This window comes from Acanthochromis polyacanthus, chromosome 2 (genome assembly GCF_021347895.1).
Source record: "Acanthochromis polyacanthus isolate Apoly-LR-REF ecotype Palm Island chromosome 2, KAUST_Apoly_ChrSc, whole genome shotgun sequence".
Classification (NCBI taxonomy): Eukaryota; Metazoa; Chordata; class Actinopteri; family Pomacentridae; genus Acanthochromis; species Acanthochromis polyacanthus.
Window position 1 is genome coordinate 22,581,460 of NC_067114.1, and position 19,719 is coordinate 22,601,178.

At 41.3% G+C, this 19,719-nt stretch overlaps 1 protein-coding gene across 1 annotated transcript; it reads right to left on the reverse strand.

Moving 5' to 3' along the window:
- Positions 1-780: 780 nt before the first annotated feature.
- Positions 781-6,854, reverse strand: nod2 (nucleotide-binding oligomerization domain containing 2). The gene is made up of 11 exons (XM_022196679.2): positions 6,684-6,854; positions 5,922-6,476; positions 4,493-4,619; positions 2,384-4,163; positions 2,160-2,243; positions 1,993-2,076; positions 1,806-1,889; positions 1,644-1,727; positions 1,362-1,445; positions 1,142-1,225; positions 781-936 (listed from the first exon to the last, which is right to left on the reverse strand). Exons 2-11 carry the CDS (start codon positions 6,405-6,407, stop codon positions 864-866), a joined length of 2,970 nt encoding a protein of 989 aa, XP_022052371.1. The 5' UTR covers positions 6,408-6,476; positions 6,684-6,854; the 3' UTR covers positions 781-863.
- Between the last annotated feature and the right edge of the window lie 12,865 nt (positions 6,855-19,719).

Sequence of the window (19,719 nt, forward strand, 5' to 3'; positions counted from 1 at the left end):
GGAACAACTAGGAGGGACCCACCCAAGGTTCTAAGGCTACATGAGGGGACGTACGGGGTTGGCATGTCTGAAATATAGCCAGGAGCAAGGCCCTGGCAAGCTTTAAAAGTGATCAGCAAAATCTTAAAATCAATTCTAAAACAGACAGGGAGCCAGTGGAGGGAAGCTAGAACAGGGGAGATGTGATGTCGTCTGTTAAAACCAGTTAGAAGCCTTGTTGCTGAGTTCTGGACCAGTCGGAGGTGCTAGAGGGATTTTTGTGGAATACCCGAGAGTGGCCCAGGGAACACAACAGGGCTAAGGTGTTCACCCGGGTTCCACACTCCCCATATCTAAATCTTATTGAGCATTGATGGGATGTCCCAGGGTAAACCTGATCTAGGTAGAACCCACAGGACCCACGGAATTCACTGCTAGCATCCCGGCACCACAGGGCATCCCCAGAGGTCCTGTGTCCATGCCCCACTGGGTCAGAGGAGTTTTAGCAGCATAAAGGAGACCAACACAATACTAGGCAGGTGGTCATGAATTTATGCCTGATTGATGTATGTTCTAGTAAGTACTCCTGCCTCCTGACAAAACTGTACATCTCTTCAGCAGTTAATTTTCAGTACTAACAACAGGTCAGTTATTTTCATTTGATACAAATAAATACCGACTCCATCTTTGTTATTATAATAAATAGCGATGTCAGTGGTGGAGTGCAAAAGTCAAAAAGTTTTGTGTGTCTGAACAAACAGAATATGTCAAAATAAATTTCACTTTTGGCACATTTTACAGTTCACATTTTAACAGAACACATTTATTATAATAAATAAAAACCATTCTATTGCAATACACATTCCTTGGCCAGCCTCTTCAGATCAGAAGATCAGTCTTGATTCACGTTGTGCCATTTCTTTTACCTCCTCCAAACTGAGGTCATTGTTTCTCAACCTGCAGCACATCAGAAAAAGACACAAATCAATCAGTTACAATGCAATGGTCACTTTGGAAATAAAAACAAAGGGGAAAGTCAGACTAATATTATAGTTTAACCAAAACTGAGATGGAAACTATAAGCTTTTCTTTTCCCGCACGCTCATGTACAAACTACATGTGTAACAATGGGAATCCTTGTCTTAATGAATGGATCACATACCACACTGACTTCACATGAGTGTTGTGTTCCAGGGCTTCAATCAGACATTCCACCCCTGCTCTGGTTATGCAGTTCTCTGTCAGCCTGTCACAGGAAATAAGAGGGTGGAGTAATTTAAGCACTGTTGTACAGTGACTACTCAAATGTCACAGCAGTCATTCAGATATTGTAAATGTCATGTGCACAAGTAATATGAGTACAACTTGTCTCCAACGCTTACCAAAGTTCCTCTAGTGATGTGCTGTTCCTGATGATGTTGGCGACGGCAAAAGCTCCTTCACTCCCGACACCGTTGCCTACCAGGCTGCCATTATATCAAATTCTAATTAATTTCTAATTCAAAACAAATTGCTAATCATAAACAGACGGTGCAGTGTGTTTAGCGTCTTCCAGAAATATATTATACAACTGATAAAGCATCCTCACAGTTTCATATCTGTAATGCATGTTTTACTTCGCCAAAAGTTACCAAACATGTGCTGGTGTTAAACACAAAATTTACCTCAACCAAAGCAGAGAGTTGCTGTTCTCTAGGGCACTGGCAAGGGCCTCAGCTCCCACATCACCTATCTTATTGCCCCAAAGCCTGGAAATAGAAAGAAAGATTAGTACATGGAAGTGCATCAGCAATATGATGCATGAAATTTAACAGGAAAACTCTTACCCTAAATACTTCAGTGAATGATTGGATTTCAGCCCCTCTGCCAGCTGCTTTGCACCTTCCTCTGTTATATTGTTGTTGCCTAGCCTGAAAAGGAATAAAGGAGTTATTTTAGTCTTCTTCTGAACTGTACAGGCTTAGTTATTGGTGCAGTCCCATTTTAGTGTTACATCTTATAACTGTGGCTGACCTTAAAGAAAGGAAATCCTGCCTGGTCTTCAGAAGGTGAGAAAAGTGCTGCGTGCAAGCATCAGTTAGCTTATTGTTGAAGAGTCTGAAGAGGAATAAATTGACTATGCATTGTGACTAATAAATTTAATACACAGTCGCATAATGAATCATCTTGACAATGCTTACGCAATTTTCTGAAAGTTGTCACACTGGATGACTTTGGCAATCAGTTTGCGAATGCCCTCATCTGTAATGTTGTTATTTCTGAGGCTGAGAACAAGAATACAGACATTTAAGCAGAACTGTTTTATCTTATAATAAATGCTGTTAGACTTTGTTCACTATGAATTATAGCTAAATGATTAACAAAAGACATTCAACAAGGAAGAATTGAAGCTTTTCACACTTACTACAGGGATTTACATATGTGCATGCATGGAAGAAGCTGCTCCACTCCAACATCGCCAACAGAGTTGTTGTCAAGCTGGATGCCCACGGCGTTTCTTAAATGTTGGAGCACGTAGGTAAGCGCAGTGCACTCTACAGGACCAATGTTGCAGTAGGTCAGCTTCAGGTGGTCCACCTGCAGCTTACTCATCGCTTCTTTTGCAATCCTGCTCTCCTGCATTTCATAGATGCATTTGATAAGCCAAACAAAGCCAGGCATTGCATGCATGCTCTTCTTCTCCCCATGTACTGGTTGGGGGATGGATTTAAAGTGTTTCTGCATGCCTTTGGAAAGGCATCTCGCCACTTGTCGGGCCTTCTTCTCCACCATACCAGCGGAGCAGTAGTGGACCCACAAGCTTTGATGACGCTGGGACAGTAGGCCACTCACAAAGGTGGCTGTGATTTGCAGATTTGGTGTTTCTGCTGCTGCAACTTCACTGTCTGCAACCTGCTCTTTTTGGTCAGTGGAAGGCAAACAGGATCTGAAGCACATGCTGCTCACACCTGTGTCTCTCAGGTCCTGTAGCTCAAACAGTTTAGGGATCGCATAACGGTCAGTGTGACTCGACAACACAATGTAGAGAGCAGCAAAGAAACATTGCATTGTTACATGGAGGAATTCATAACTTTTACTGTGGGAGGAGGACATGTCTTTACTTTGTGTGAGAAAGCCCATGCAGATATCCTCTTCAGTTACATCACATTTCTCCAAGTCTGCACCTGAGAAGATATAACAGGTGGCGGATATTCCTTCAAAGGCAAGCTGCCCTAAATGCAAGATTGTTTCCAGGTGCCCCTGTAGCCAGCCTAACCTCATAGTGCTCTTTGAGGGGCTTTGGCGTTGGAAAAAGTGCTGTAAGATCATCAGGTAAACATCTGTGATTGTTTGGGGGCTGCCTTCCCCACAGCCCAGCAGCTCCTTGTGGCACTGTGACACAATCCAGCAGAGGACTGGACTATGGCAGAGTCCAAGTAAAGCTGTGTTTGCTTGCAGGGACTCTAAAACCTTAACAGCCACGGTGGGGTCATTGTGATGCTTTCTCATAAAACAGTCGATCCCATTTGGAGAAAAGCCCTTCAGGAGGACCTCCTTGCAGAGGTGCTTCTTCAACACAGGGCCCACTGCCTCTGGACGGCTAGTGACCACTTTCCGCACCCCCTTCAGTAGTGAACCCTGGATTAAATTGAACAGTAGAACATGAACAGGTGCACGCTGTGTAGGGCAACAGAGTCTTTGTTCATCTGAAAAATTCTGCTTGAGCTCATCCAGGCCATCAAAAGTGAAGAGGATAAGATGTGGGTGGTCCAGGATGAACTGGAAAATCTCTTCCTGCTCCCTGTCCGGCCAGCAGCAGTGCTGAAAAAGCAACTCTTGGACAGACAGCTCCCTCTGCTCCGAATTTAGCCTGCGACAGCTGAATGGAAACAGAAGCAGATAGTACTGAAGAGCTGCTCCCCGAGCCCAAAGTAAGTGCAGCCTCTGGAGTAAGGTGCTCTTCCCGCTGCCCGCCTCCCCAGATACGAGCACTGTGTCGGCCTCCTCGTTCACTGTACCCACCGTCCCAACTATGTCTTCCAGGCCCAGAGGTCCCTGGACGTCAACACAGTCATGAGCCAGCTCCAGCTGACCTTCAGTGTAGATGTCATCTAGAGACATGTGACTCGTCCCTCCATAAGTACTGAGAAAGCAGGACTGGGCACACACAGAACTGCTCAGCTTCTTCTGGTACTTCAAGACTTCTGTGAAAAAAGTTTTTCAAAAGATAAATTAGAATTAATCTATGTATTAGTAGTGAAAATGATCCAGTTAAAAATCATTTAGACATCTTGTAGATACAGTTTGCATGTGTTTTCTAAAATGGGGAACTTGCCATTCATTTTTCACACACGTTCTATTTTTGAGCTCCATTACTTCCACATTTTTAAAGGAAATGCATATAGTTTGTATATTTCAGACAGAGTTCCCATGTGGTTAAACAAGAATGTACATCTGCTATAGGTGCATCATGCTCAGTGAAATACTATTACACAGTGTAATAATTTTCATCATAATTACAATGACAGCAAACCTTTGGGAGGAGTCAGTTTCTCCTCGTTCAGTGGGGATCCAACTTCCTGTTTTTGGTGAATGTACTGCAGGACAGCCGCTGCTGCTGACTCACCCTTAGATCTGACAAGGTCGAGCAGACGCCTCGCCTGATTGACATATGAATGACAGCAACAACAACAGAGCAGAATAATTACCAAATATTTTGAGAAATGCAGTTATTTAGCTCCTTGCTGAGACTGCAATAAAAAGATGGCAACCTGTATCATGTCTATAGGATGCTTGCAGGAGCAGGTGGTAAAGCAATGTAAGGCTCCCCCCTTAAGAACAATGTCTGTTTTCTTTTCAAATATATGTATTCTGAATATCAGTTGCTTATGAAGTTTGCTTCTTTAGAGTTTAATAAAATTACAACCAACAAGTGATCTTTTGTAATAAAACTGAATGTAAATTCTTAAAAGGATTCATTGAAAAGACCTGTGATTGGCTAAAATTATAACAAGCTAGATTTTCTAAAGCTTGAAAAACTAATCATTGGAAATACATTATGTTGAAAGGATAGTGTGATGTTTTTTTTGCTAAATCGTGTCCTATAATATGGCCTATGAATATGTCACATTAGTTAACACAATGATGAATAAGCCAATAAAATTATATATAAATCCATCCATCCATCCATTCTCTATACACCGCTTTATCCTCATTAGGGTCACGGGGGGTGCTGGAGCCTATCCCAGCTGACTCGAGCGAAGGCAGGGGACACCCTGGACAGGTTGCCAGTCTGTCACAGGGCTACATATACAGACAAACAATCATACTCACACCTACGGGCAATTTATTCAGCATATTTTTGGACTGTGGGAGGAAGCCGGAGTGCCCAGAGAAAACCCACGCATGCACAGAGAGAACATGTAAACTCCATGCAGAAAGATCCCAGGCCCAGGCAAACCAGGGGCCTTCTTGCTACAAGGCGAAGTGCTAACCACTTACCCCACTGTGCAGCTCATATATAAATCCTTTCATTCAAAATTCTGTCCTGTGCACAGTTAGTGACCCAAGGCCTCCATCACCCAGCAGTGATCTAACACACCACACTCACAGTTCAACTACCTGTTATTTTAAGCACTGTACTGGTTTTTACACACTGTTCTTCTTGACTGTACTATGTTTGCATTTTTATGTGTGGTGTGTTAAGCTAAATGGTGATAAAGGTGTGGTCCAGGTGGTATATGTACCGACACTCATCTTGGTGGTAAATCCACTGAAACATATAGTTGACACTGCTAAAAATCTAAACATGAAACCAGAAACAACTTTTAATAAATTCCCAATAATAAGGAATGCAAAAGCTCAGCAGAGGCTTCATTCCAAGATAAATAGGGAAAGAGCAATAATAAGAAGCTGTCTAGCCACATTTTAATGATGTGTGTAAAACTGGAAGCTTTCAGTACCTGCTGAGCGGGTGTGTATATGGGCAGCCGCACTTCATCAAAATCTGCTGAGGTAAAGTGGCCTGATTGGACCAGAGACTTCACAGCACCATCAATGCAGCCTTGAAGCTTGTAAATGAGACTCGGTCTTTGAGTCAGAAGAGTCTGAGTGGACGTTCTGCAAGTTTCTTCCTTTTCTTCTACATTTGAACAGCTGCCCAAAGAGGAGAAGTCAGCTCCTTGCACTTCAGGCAAGACCTGTTTGAGGGCAGCAAAGAAGATTCCGCAGGTGTCCACACCCTTTGTATAAACCAGGTCGAGCAGCTGTCTGGCATTGGTGTACAGCGGCCTTCCCGGTACCTGTACGTTCTGGTAGTCTTCCCATGTGAGTTCCCCCTGTGCCAGCAGTACATCCAGAACCCTTTCCAGATGTTCAGCTGACCCACTGCAGCACAGTGCATGAAGTATATCTGTCCGTTTTTTCAGCACAAGCTCCTGGGCAGACATGCTGTTTGCACGTCAGCCCAGTGCTAGAGGGTATCCAGCTTGTACTTCTGCTACTTTCAGTGTCACAACCTGTCACAACAAACAGCTGCATGTCATCATTATGCTGCTTCTAGCCTCCTACAATTTCAGTTTCCACTGTTCCTCAGCTGTACACAGCCGCTGACTCTTCTCATGTAAACAGTGTTACACACTCCTTTAAAACATGTAGAAATAACCAAATTCTAAATCAAAGTACAATAAACTGCAACACACACAGAAAAGTTATTGTAAAATTACCTTTCTCATGAGAATGTCAAGAGGAGCCCTGATCCTTCCATCTGACATTTGCGGAGGAGCACTTTAAAGCTTCAGATTTCTGTCTTCCTCATTTCACAACTGAAATTGAAACTCATTCTGCTGCTCCACCCCGCCTGTGGCATGGAAGAATAAATGCTGCCAGCAAATAAATCATTAAACAAGTCAAATATTCAGACACCACCATTTGAGCCACTTCCCCGATGTTTTGGAGACAGAACAAAAGCAGTGTTTCGCAGTCAGTCTCAACATTCAAAAGGGTTTAAATATAGTTTGCAGCATGCTGAAACCCATTGTTCACTGAGATGTGTTCACATTTCCACATCCTCTTGCTAAATAAATTCTGCATGTTAAAAGCCATAAAGAGGAATTACAGTTTTTAAAAGCAGAAGTTCAGAAATTGAATACAAGTGAGAAGTTTTGCACATGTCTCATAAAAGGCACCAACAAATACCCTGAAGTGGAAAACTGGATGTCAGAAATGGGAGCTCTGTGGTGGTTGCAGTTTGGTGGTGCAGCCACTTGATGGAACTGTTGCATTAATAAACTGACCTGGTTTTCTCCAGAGAATGGGACTTTCTTTATTTTCTTCCCTTTGACACATTTCTATATTCCTCTTTTGGTCACATTTCTCTGATTCTTTTTATATCTCAGACGCTGTCTTCTGCCCATCATCCTGACCTCAGTTCTCTCTTTGAGCACCAAGTTCAGTGTGAGCCCGGTGGTTTAATTAGTATTACTTTGATAGCAGGTTGGGTAGTGATTTCTGTCAGGTTTGTTGGACATAAAGACGCAATCATCTTAGTATGCTAATAATTCTACTATGTTGGATTAGCAGTGATACTGTAACCACTTAGAACGTGCAGCCCAGGCAGCATGCTGTGCATCTGATCCAACTTCAAAAACTGCATATAAAACACAAACCCTAAAACAGCTCATAATGCTCCCTGCTCCCCTTACCTTCTTTGAAGTCAAGATGAAGTAAGTGCAAGAATAGCTTTTTGGGCGGTCACATGATTTATCATTATTGCTACTACAGCTCCCTCCTGAGTACCATGATTAGTTTATCGTGTGTCTTCGCTGTGCCCTGTGGGGGGAAATCCTCAAACACACAAGGGCAGGAGTAATCAAAGACAAACTGGAATAAAACTTTCTAAAGGGGAGCTTCTTTTCGTCTTCCTCTCCTTCTTGTCTAAGAAACAGCCAACTCCACCAAGGGGAGTGTAATGCAGAGTGCTCTCTGTCAAGACATCCTACATGAAGCGCTAAGGTGGGGTTCTGTCATCCAAATCACAGCTGGGGGTCCAGAGAAGTTTGGACGGATAAGAAAGAAAGGGAAGAAATTGTCAATAAAAAAAATACAGACTCAGTCCCAAAAGACATCTCTGAGTATTTCTGTCCTCAGTTATATTATAATTCTTAACACTTGGTATGAAAACACTCCAACTTTAAGTATTTGGGCTGTACGAATTTCTTTAGTATTAATGAATGGATTTTTTAAAATAGTAGTAACTACGTTCATCTGAAATACTTTACAAAAGATTAATAGTTTTCACACAGAATAGACCCTCAGGCAGGTTGACTTATATGGCCTGGAAGATCTGTTCCTCCGCCTGCAGTTTATTGGGCATGAGAGTTAAATCTTGGTCCAGTCAGTTCAGCTCAGTGTATTCCAATATAAACTCCTGCCCAGCACTAAATAACCTCATCCACCAAGTCAGCTTTAGACTGTATGTCAGTGAATAACCGTGCAGCTCAGTGCTGGATCCTCCCCACACTCGTAGCAGAGATGGAATACTTTGGCTCAGCCATTTTATCGCTGTGCATTCTTTCTGTGCAGATATCAAAAGCACATGTGGTGAGCTCAGCGTTAGGCCAGGTGCACTGATGTATTGTATGTGCGCTGATCGGTCTGCCAGAGACTCAGAACTCCCAGAAGCAAATCGGCACGTCTCATCGTCAGCGTAATCTGGTCACACACGGTAAATCTGTGTTTCTTTTTTGATAGTGTGGACTTTAAAAGAAAGCTGCACTGCACTGCACACAGAGAAATGTTATATCAATACAGTACACAAAGCAACACAAAGGAAGACCCAGTCATTAAAAGACTTTATTTTTATCCTTGTAGTTGACGTTGAATGCGACAACAACACACAGTAACAGCACATACATAAAGAGCAATCAACTAAAATCAATGTGAGTTTGTGTCAGTCAGGGTTGAGAAGGAAAAAAAAACACTTAAATTTGCTGGCTCATCTTTACTCCAGACAATATTTGGCTTACATTTCTACACAATCATCATTAGCCTAATTCATTTTATTTGGCTAGAGAGATGCACATACAGTATATGAAAGGTACCTTAAAGCCCATTTTTTGGCTTTTTATTGGTTCGAGAGATCAGCTCTCAACAGCGAAGATTCTAAGGAATAGTAGAAATGTATCTGGATCTTAGTGATGGAGGCTGATATACTGTTTGCTCTTAGGTTAGAATAAGACACAGACTTGCTACATTGTTCTTTACATGCTTTCAATGGTTCTGTGATAAATAATTCTCAAAAAAGAGCTAATCAGTATTTAACAGAAGCCTCATGCCAAGCAAGCAGTAGTGAAGATTCCCAGTCCAGAAAGAAATGATGCAATAGTTCTTCCTCTCCAGGGCATGTGTTTAAAATACGTAGTCCACAAACACAAGAACTTAGTTTTATTTCAACAGGTTAAACAATAAAAAAGAATAATTACATACGCTGCATCTATGGCATCACGCCATGTAGTGACAACCTGTAATCTTCTATTCCTATGACACAGAAGGGCTGACTAATGGAGCTGAATTACCCCATTTGACTAATGGAGACATTGACAGCAGCACTGTAGTAATGCGCGGATGCAAGCCACAGACTGACTCATACACTGGAAGGATGGATTTGCAATTAGAAAAGGCCTCTCCAAGCCAGGGAGACTGAGCAGAGGAAGTGGATGGCATCTCTGACTGGTTAAGTGGAGCACGCGCCTGTGACCATGTGTGCATGGGTGTGTGTGTCAATCAGGATTTAATTGACAGGAAGATTAAAGCTCACATCTGAGAGCCCCCCTCTTTGCAGGCGCAGCCAAGTTGAAGGAGTCTGGTCTCCAGCGCCTGCCTGAGGTTTGGGGTGCTGCGCTCAAGGTTAGCGCAGGCACCCTGCTGAGTGTGCGCTGTCTGAGATGGGTCCTACTTGTTGGACATTCATTATCAAACTCTGTTTGCTCCTTTCATCTGCAGCTCTCTGCAGTACTCAACGTAAACTACAGAGGCACCTTGCAGCTTGACATCTCTCCATTCAGTCTGTACCTTAAACAGCATGCTGCCACATCAAAGAGCTGCGGCTGCCTTTGATGTTGCAAAAAGAAAGAGCTCCAATGATCTGCTAAAAACCAATGCAACTTTCTGGAGCCTTGTTTTATTCATTTGCTATCTCTAGAAGTCTGGAGTCAGTCTCTAGAAGTCCAGACAGCAGATTTGGAATTTGGAAAAGTTGGACGGTGCTACTTCCAAAATGAAGTGAGAAGAGAATGCGCTACTACTTTTTATATCACTGTGATGGGATTTGTGATTTCAGAATGTCCCACGGTGTCATAGACTCATGCATCAATGGAAAATATGACTGACCGGCTCTATTGGGTCTGTTGTTAGCACACACACACAAAAAAAGCAGCTGTAGTCATTGCGAGCGGACATTTGTTGATATTGTTGTCTTTAAGTTAAGAGTTTAGCTGCATCTCAATAAAATGAAATACACATTTAGTACATAATAATTAACAATATACTCAGTCTGTGCATTTTGATCCAGAAATCCGATGTTAAGTGTCTCAGCTTAAAGTTTGTACACTGAATCATCCAACAATGTACAGTAACACAACATCCTTGACAATGAGAGTATTTGACTTTAATTTTGACAATTGAATACAGGTTATTGATACAAATGTCTTTCTCTTACTTGAATTCCTAAAGGATGAAGTCATTCTTCTTCTTTTACTGTCAGTAAGTTTCATAAAGAGATCAATAATGTATTAGTCTGTCTGAATACTGTCTGTAGCACTTTTCAGCATCAAGCTCATTTCTTCTGCCTGAAGTAAATCTTTCAAATTTCAATGTGTAATTTTGTTTAAGTCTTGTTAAATTTTCTGGACACTGTCGTATTCAACTAACTGAGTAAAAGAATATAGAATGAATTTGTTGGGGACTGTTTTTGATACACATTTGCGGCTCCCGTTAGCAGAATTCTGTATGTGGGATTAACTCAAGATAAACTACAATTGAAATAAGTCATCCTCTGCAATGGTTGGCTCTCAGGTGTATTTTTTGTCGTGTTTAGCCATCAGTGAAGCTTGGTGGCACAGAGAATTACAGTGTTAGACAAGAATATTTATTGGATCATTTCAGCCTGGGTTAGATTTGATGACAATGAGAAAAATAAAGATAGGTAGAAAACTGGTGAAAGTGAAGCCTAGTTGTTAAAATTGTGACAGCTGTAATCTACAAGGACTCTCAGGAACTAGCTCACACTCTTATTGACACATGAACACACAAACACACATATAGACATGTCCAGTGTAAGTGTTTGTCTTTTTATATCCGGTGGTGAAGGATTTTTATAGACTATGCTGATGACAAATGTGCTTCTCCTTCAAATTTCTAGCCAGACAGACAGAAAAGGCTGATGAAGACACAGCAAGACTAAAATTTGCTCCTGGTCACGAATGACTTTTGTAGTTTGGCTGTCTGTCATTAATCCGACAGATCATGAAAATTTTGCAAGTCAAAAACTGCTTTTGTTATCAGTTACTCACAGTACATCGTGAGTCACATTAATATTTATTATTACTGATTTTTATTAGATTTGCTTAGGAATGATTGTGCAAGCACTGTGTATAATTGTCAAAATATTCGACCACTGAAAGGAATAACATCCAGCCCCCCAGGCCTGAGCCGCCACCAGCATCCGAGCTGAACAAAGTAGCCTCCCGCTCCAGCACCAGCTTGGTGATTATAGAGTGAATTTAATCCTGCTAATTATAATTTCATCAGATAGAAGAAAGCAAATGACAGTGAAAAGTGACATTTATTTCAAAAGGCTACTGGGTCAGACACACTGAACTTTAGTACTTTGTCAGCTTGTTTCCTAATTGAATGAACTTGACAATAATTGAAGTGTTTTATTTTTGCCCTTCTTTTCACACATAAAAGACTGCCATGGCAATTAGCTTTAATTCTCTCTTTTCCCTCTTTCTTTTCATGCTCTTGAGTAGGCAGGAAACGGCATATTCCGATCATTTGCATTATCCAAAGTGAATCTCCTTTGAAGTTCTGAGATTCTGTAAGAAAAAGGATCCACTTATCCCAAATGAAAAAAAATGTTCAAAGCTCATAAATTCGCTGGAACAGATGTACATTATCATTGGATTTGCCTTTTTTTCCCCCTCTTTGCTCCTGTATTGGTAATAGACTACCTCATGTCCTTCTCATCCTTTAGCGTTTAGCATCTTGCCTTTACAGAAGCTCACTCCCTGCTGTGCCAATCCACACTTCAAAGCTCTCTGCATATCTGCTGGAAACAAAGCACACAGGACATATTATGGCAGCCTCTTATTTCCCCATATTTAAGTCAATATCATTGCGTTTTTTGCCAGTGGCAGCACAGAGGCAAGGTTTATTTCTACCCAGAAAGACCATCCCCTGTAACCCATGTCTCCCAACAACACAAATACAACACAGTACACATGCACAGCAAAGGTTTATCCTATTATAGTCCCGACTAATGCAGAATTTTTCGGTGACAGTCGCTGAGCTCGTCATAGCTCTAAAAATAGAAAGCAAGAAAAAAGAGATGTGCTCATTATTCTTTAAAGAATTACATTCAACAAGATGTGAAAAAAAAAATCAATGTTTAAAATAGCAATTTTGTCCTGATTTACTCAAAGGAAGCAAAATATTGTGTTGAGCTCATCATCTATAATTACACTCGACAGTCTTTACTTTCCATAGCACAAATGAAGATCCTCTTGGGCACTGGCAGCAGCCTTATTAGAGTGTAAATGAATGAAAATGTTTGTGGCCATAAATACCTCTGTGATGTGCAATACAGAGAGAGGGGTATTCCCCTATCGCCACTCTTTATTCTCCTTAGCTGCTTCTCACAATAATTGCTCACTGAAATTCCTGTTGGTAGAAGTCAACTATAAATGACCATTTGCCCTGCACCAAAGTCCTGTGTTGATTTTTGTTCTCGTTTCAAGTGAGAATTAAGAAATGTACCTTTAGATCTTTTATGCTCTTTATATTCAGAGCTTTAGGCTGTGGAGTAATGTTGATATTCTAGCTAAATACTTGGAAAGAACAATCAAACCTTTAGGATGTACAACTTTTGGAAAAGACTAGAAAGGCTTTGAATTTAACATTTACTAAGAGATTAAGTGGATGATAACATTGTAACGGTGTTACAGTTTTATCAAATACACCTAATGGAAAAACACGCCATAATAAAACAGGTTGGGAACACCTCATGATTGTAGTAATATACCCTTTTTTACCAAACAGCCAGAGCATTAAAACACTTGTATGGGTGTGCAGAGCCTTTAAACAGCAAAGAGCCTTTTACCTTCAGCTATCAAATACTGTAGTGTAGCATAGTACACCTACACCTAGTTTGCCCGCAGCTTTGTGTGTGTTCCAATAGCAGAAACTGCTCCTGTGGGACCTCTTTCACGGCTGAAAAAAGCATTTTCTTGAGTAGGTTGGACTGAGCTGTAACGTAAAATGAATTATATATGCTAACAAAACAAACAGTAATGTAGCCACCACTTTGGCTCACCTCGCAAAATCGCAGTCGTGGTCGAGGGTGTTGCACCGGTGAATTCCACATTTTCGTATCACCTCACGTCTGCTCCAAGTTCCTGCATTGGAAAGGAACATTATAAATACCAATATTTAATGGATACAGTTGAATCTGAGGCTGATGTCTGCCTTTCTTACAGCAAAAATTGATGTACACGAATTTCTCTTTTTCAGTTAATGTAAGTGTCTCATGTCGCCAGAATGTGAATTTCAAGTTTCAGCTCAAAATGCCACACAGACAGTTAATTCTACCGTGCCTATAATACCCCTGGTTTTCGCTCTAGTCCCTTTTTAAATAATGACCAACAAATTGAAGCATGAGTGGAGCTGAGGCGGGCCATTGATTGCCCAGTGAATGCGACCTGTTACTCAAAGTGGTCACACCCTTTTTTTATACAAACATTTAAAGCCTAATAAATTTTAAACAGGTGAGTTTTATAACAATTCACGCCATGTACAGTCGTCATGAATGGGGAAAGAGTCTGCAGAGATAAGAAACCGCTTTTTGTACCAGGCTTTAAACATGTTTCTTTCTGTTGTAAAGCTAGACATTTTAACATGGAGTTTTATGGAGACTCACTGTTTTGGAGCTTGCCTCAAGTGGCCATTCAAGTAACTTCCACAGCCTAAGAGACTGCTCTTTACTGCATGGTTTGTTCAGAGACACTTTCTGATAAATAGTGAAAGGACAGAAATTAGGAGATGGTCTTTTCTCATATTTTGTGGGCCTTAGACACGCTGGAGACACGTAATTGTCTTTTAAAAACAATAAAAAACTGAATTTTGCAAACCATGGCCCCTTTAAGAACTCCAAAGCAAACTTTGGTTTGAACTTGTAAAACATGTTTTGCACCCTTAACTCTTTTACCTGACACACTTTCAGAGAGTTCTGAACCACAGAGATTGAGCAGCAGAGACAGGCTTACAGATGAGAGGAAGGACACTGTCTCCACTGCTGTCATTTCAAAAGGCGTGAATGCATTATCCAGCCGTTACTCTGCACTGGAGAAGAAAATCTCCATGAACACCAAGGCTATTACCAACATATGTGAGGAGTTGAAAGGAGCGCAGATCAAAGTCAAAGTATAAAAAAAAAAATAAAATAAAAAATGAAGAGAATGTCAAAAAGAAGAAGAAGAAGAAGAAGTAGTCTCATGCCAGGCTACAGAGAAGAGATGATGCAGGAGGATACAGGAGGAAATGGCCCCTTTGGCTATAAGGCATCTGAGACTGGCAATGAAGATGAATGGAATAAAGTTTTTGAACATTTTTCAGAGCAGACGACTAAAGAAAATCTTGGGTTTCACACTACAGCAAAACAATGTGTCAGCACTTTACTGAAAAGACTGTCAGAAATTCATAAGTTTAAGGGTAATCAATGTTGGCTAGTGGTTTGAGAACTTTGATTTCCCAAAGAGCCTGAAATATTCATCCTACCAAAGGGTCAGTGCTGTGGTTCTAACCTTTGTTTTCTTTTCGCTGCAATACTCCGTCGTCATGGTTTTCATTAGTTATGGCAAATGTAGCAAGGCATCTTCACAGAGAGCAAGTATGGAATTTATATGGCTTGCCAAGATCTTAAGAAACACTGCTTTTTGTACTGACCGATGCTCACTTGTGAAGTCCTTTTTCTTTATCTGTCTGCAAATGCAGCACAATCAAAAGCTGTTTGCTGTTAGATGAAAGAGAGAAAACTTTCTTCAACTCAATGTGGGTTCAGTTTAGGCTTATTTTTCCAATAGACAGCACCCTTCTGCAGGAGTTACAAAACGACAGAATTGCTTTCAAAGAATAATCGCAGTAAGTTGGAGAGTTTCTTTATTGTATGCTAATCTGTATGCAGGCCACCTCAGACCAGGGCTGCACCTGCTCTCCTACCTTTGAAATTTAAAAAATCGCCAGGATAAGCACAAGTAAGCCTGTCTTATCGTAGGAGGTGACTTTAAAAGTGCATCTGATAAAAATGGAAATCTCTCAAAATCATATAGTTTGAATGTTAAAGCAGTTCTGTGTGATCTGTTGCTTCCTACAGACATCCAAGTTTATTCTCTAAAAGATCAAATCATGGTTTATCAATTGATTAAAAAAACAGAGACCATAAAGTTTCCAAATCTTGGTTACTCTTTTCACTTTGATATCTCAAATTCGTATTCCTTTTTTACAGTAAACCTGTAAAACATTACCAGAAAATAAGAGATTAATAAGAGACAATAGTAAATCAATATTCCTATGTGTGCATAACAGTTGTGTGTGTCATTTTTTACATTGTAAAGATAGACATACTTGATATTTTACTTTAACCCTTCAGGAAATCCTGCTTGTATAAATGTAACCACTTACTTTACACCTCTAATATGGATGCCTGATGCTTTTAATAGCTGAGATGTGTAAAGCAGCGATAATAATAACCTGGTAAGCTGTGTTAGGATAGAAACCATTTGTAACGATGATACAAGTTCTGCGGGTTACACTGGCTCTCTCACACAAATAGCCGTGTTCGTGAGAGGAAACCGTATCACGTTGCCGAGAGGCAGACTCTCTGCGGTTGCCACGACCAGAGATAAGCTGCTAAGCTGCAGATGAAAGTGTGTGTTCATGTCGAGAGCGTGGCATGGTGAGCAGCTGGCTGTGGTCAGCCAGATTTGGGAGCTCCGTGTGAAACCACCGGTTCCGAAATAGGGGAGAAGAGATTTACGTCACGGCAGACACACGTTTCCCCTTCACCCTTCTCACCAGTCCAGCTCACTTCTTGGAAAAAAAAATTAAGGAGATGCACCACAAAAAGGTGCAAGCTGTGTGAGGAATTTAATCATCATCAGGGGGAAATTCTTTTCAAAGACAAGAGAAATTAACTGTATATGTCTGTTTTTTCACTTTATTTTGATTCATTTTATTTGATTGAACACAACTTATTTTAAAATTTCTCCTGTCTGTGTTATGTGTATCTGTGGATGTAGGTGGGACGCTGCTGCACACAGCTGCCTTTAAAGGTATGAATAAAAATATACTGAATTGATGATCGACCAGTTGATCTGTTAATTAGGGTCCGAGCACCGAGGGTGCGAAGGACAGGCGGTGCCAGGGCACCGACTGTCCAAGGCACCAGCGGTGCCAAGGACCCTATTGAAACCCTAGGGTTTATTAGGGTCCGAGCACCGAGGGTGCGAAGGACAGGCGGTGCCAGGGCACCGACTGTCCAAGGCACCAGCGGTGCCAAGGACCCTATTGAAACCCTAGGGTTTATTATTATTATTATTATTTTTTTTTTTTTTTTTTTTTTTCTCCCGTAAAGTAAATTGGCTTTTTGGCGGCCTTATCATACTCCAAAACGCGTGAAATTTGGCATGCACATCAGGACTGGCGAAAAATTTGATATTTTATGGGAGTTGCGCATGTGCGTGGCAAAATGGCTCTATAGCGCCACCTGCAAACTTGAAAAAGTAGTCATTAGGCCAACTGCCACAATGTTTCATGTACAGCTACAATATTTGGTGGGCATATGCAGAACATCTGGACACACCAAAAAGTCAATTACAGCCACGCCCTAAACCCAACAGGAAGTCAGCCACCTTCAATTTGCTGTAAATTTTTCAAACTTAATCGCTCCTCGGGAAATGACTTGCCTTTTTGGCGGCCTTATCATGAACCAAAACGCGTGAAATTTGGCGTGCACATCAGGACTGGCGAAAAATTTGATATTTTATGGGAGTTGCGCATATGTGTGAAAAAATGGCTCTATAGCGCCACCTGCAAAATTGAAACAGTGGTCATTAGGCCAACTTCCACAATGTTTTATTTACAGCTACAATATTTGGTGGGCATATGCACCACATCAGGACACACCAAAAAGTCAATCACAGCCACACCCTAAACCCAACAGGAAGTCGGCCATCTTGAATTTGCTGTACATTTGTCAAAATTTATAGCTCCTAGTGGATAAGTCTGAGAGAACTGAAATTTGGCCAGTACATGCACCAGACCTTTCTGATGAAAAGTTATCAAAAACTCAACCAGAAGCCAAAAGGTGTGGCCATGGCGGAGCCTCAAACAACTGATCCTTCGCCATGAAACAGGAAGTGGTGTCTAATTCTTCTCAACATGCTCCAATCTGCCTGAAACTTTACATGTATGATGACAGTCCTGTCCTGATGTCATCCACATAGGGATATTCATTGACAGTCATAGCGCCACCTTGTGGTTTCAGGAAATAGACATCTTTTACACTTTCATGCCCTATTGTTACCCGGTTGATCATATTCACTTCAAATGCAGTGACAACAGCCTAAACACATTGATGATGCATCCCAGTGAAAATGGTGACTTGTCATCAAAGGGCGTGTCTGTGGCGGCCAAACCAATTTCGATGTTTCGCCATGAAAATTTAACGATTCATATCTCAGCTGAACAACATCCTATCTGCCTCAGACTTCACATGCTGGATACCAGGTCCAGTCTGAACACATCCACACTCATAAATTTTGAAAAAGTCATAGCGCCACCTGTTGGTAATAGTAAGTTTAAGGCCTTATATTTTCAGGTACAATGGCCCCAAACTTGGTGATATCATGCTGGAAATTGGTCAGTCGAGTCTTCACCTCTTGACAATCCCACACTGTGAAGGGTGTGACATTTCATGTAACGCTGTTGCCGTAGCAACCAAATATCGCCATGAAAAACAAAGCCCTTTCTGACAGGTTAGGAATACTCCAATGCTCACAAAAATTACCACACACATCACCATTGACCCAAGGAACAACACTGTATGCATCTCGGCACTGCACATGCTATAGCGCCCCCTACAGTATTTTTAACAAACAGCCCCCCCAGCACGTTTCACCTACATCCATGAAATTTGGGAGGCTTATAGAGCACATCAGGACGCACAAAAAAGCCTCTTGGAGCCATGTCCTAAACCCAACAGGAAGTCGGCCATCTTGGATTAATTGTGAGATTTTTGATGATTTTTCTCATTTTTGAGAGTTAATACCTCCTAGGGGATAATTCCAGGAGACCTGAAATTTTGTCAGTCCACACAGCAGGACTTGGTTTGGAAAAGTTATCAAAAGTTTAACCAGAAGCCAAATGGCGTGGCCATGGCGACCATCAGCGTTTTGATGCTTCGCCATGAAACATCAACTGCTGTATAACTCTCCTCTGCATGCTCCAATCTGCCTCAAACTTTCCATGTGTGATCACAATCCAATCCTGATCACATCTACAGGCCAACAGACACTCTCAGTCGCAGCGCCACCTGATGGAGGGACAGTAAATGCTGTATAACTGGCCTCTACATGATCAAATCAGCCTGAAACTTTTCATGAGTGATCAGAGTCCAACCCTCATCACATCCACTGTGTGAAATACACTCTGAGTTACAGCGCCACCTGGTGGATAGACAGGAAATGCTCTATAACTGCTCTGAACATGCTACAGTCTGGCTGAAATTTTAAATGTATGATTGGACTCTGGTCCAGATGCGATTCAGAGGCCGACATACACTCTCAGTCACAGCGCCACCTGGTGGACGTGCGTGGATTCACGACCAGCGTGGATGCGAGGACCCGTCCATCGCTGCTTGCAGCTTTAATCTGGTTTTGTTATTTAGTTTACATTTTGTACTTGTGTTTTTTTAATTTCATTTATTTTTATTTTTTTGGACATTATTCCATGGCATCCACTTCATATACTTCACACAAACACTAAGACAATTTGCGTATTGTACTTCGTATTCTTTTTCATTTCTATTTTACTACCAACCTCTGTGTAATTGTGTATGTTTCACTAACCTTTGTTTATTGTATTGTGTTCTAGTGAAATAATTTCCTCCAGGATGAATAAAGTTAGTCTTACCTTATCTTTATCATTTGCAATCAGTCAATGCCGTGGCTGAGGATTTCCATCTAGAAGATGTGGTGTATTGATTATAGTCTCAAAAACACAGATACACACAGAGCTTTATGTGAAACAAACCTAAACATTCAGTCCTGTCAGATTGCAGGATCTGACTTTCAGTGTCAAATCTGTTTCCGGTTCAAACATGTGGCTGAATTACTCCAAATATTTCAACTTGTCATTGCACAGCTCAGAGCAGTTTTACAATGTCTGAGCAGAATTCTGTGGGAATAATTTATCAGAAGAAAAAACAAG

Bases quoted from the DNA above. Each gene is read 5' to 3' on its own strand.
- nod2 (XM_022196679.2), bottom strand. From the start codon at position 6,407: ATGTCTGCCCAGGAGCTTGTGCTGAAAAAACGGACAGATATACTTCAT. The intron at 4,620-5,921 runs GTACTGAAAGCT...TATGTCAATCAG, and splicing joins TATACACACCCGCTCAGCAG to GCGAGGCGTCTGCTCGACCT. The intron at 2,077-2,159 runs GTAAGCATTGTC...ATTCCTCTTCAG, and splicing joins GACAACTTTCAGAAAATTGC to ACTCTTCAACAATAAGCTAA.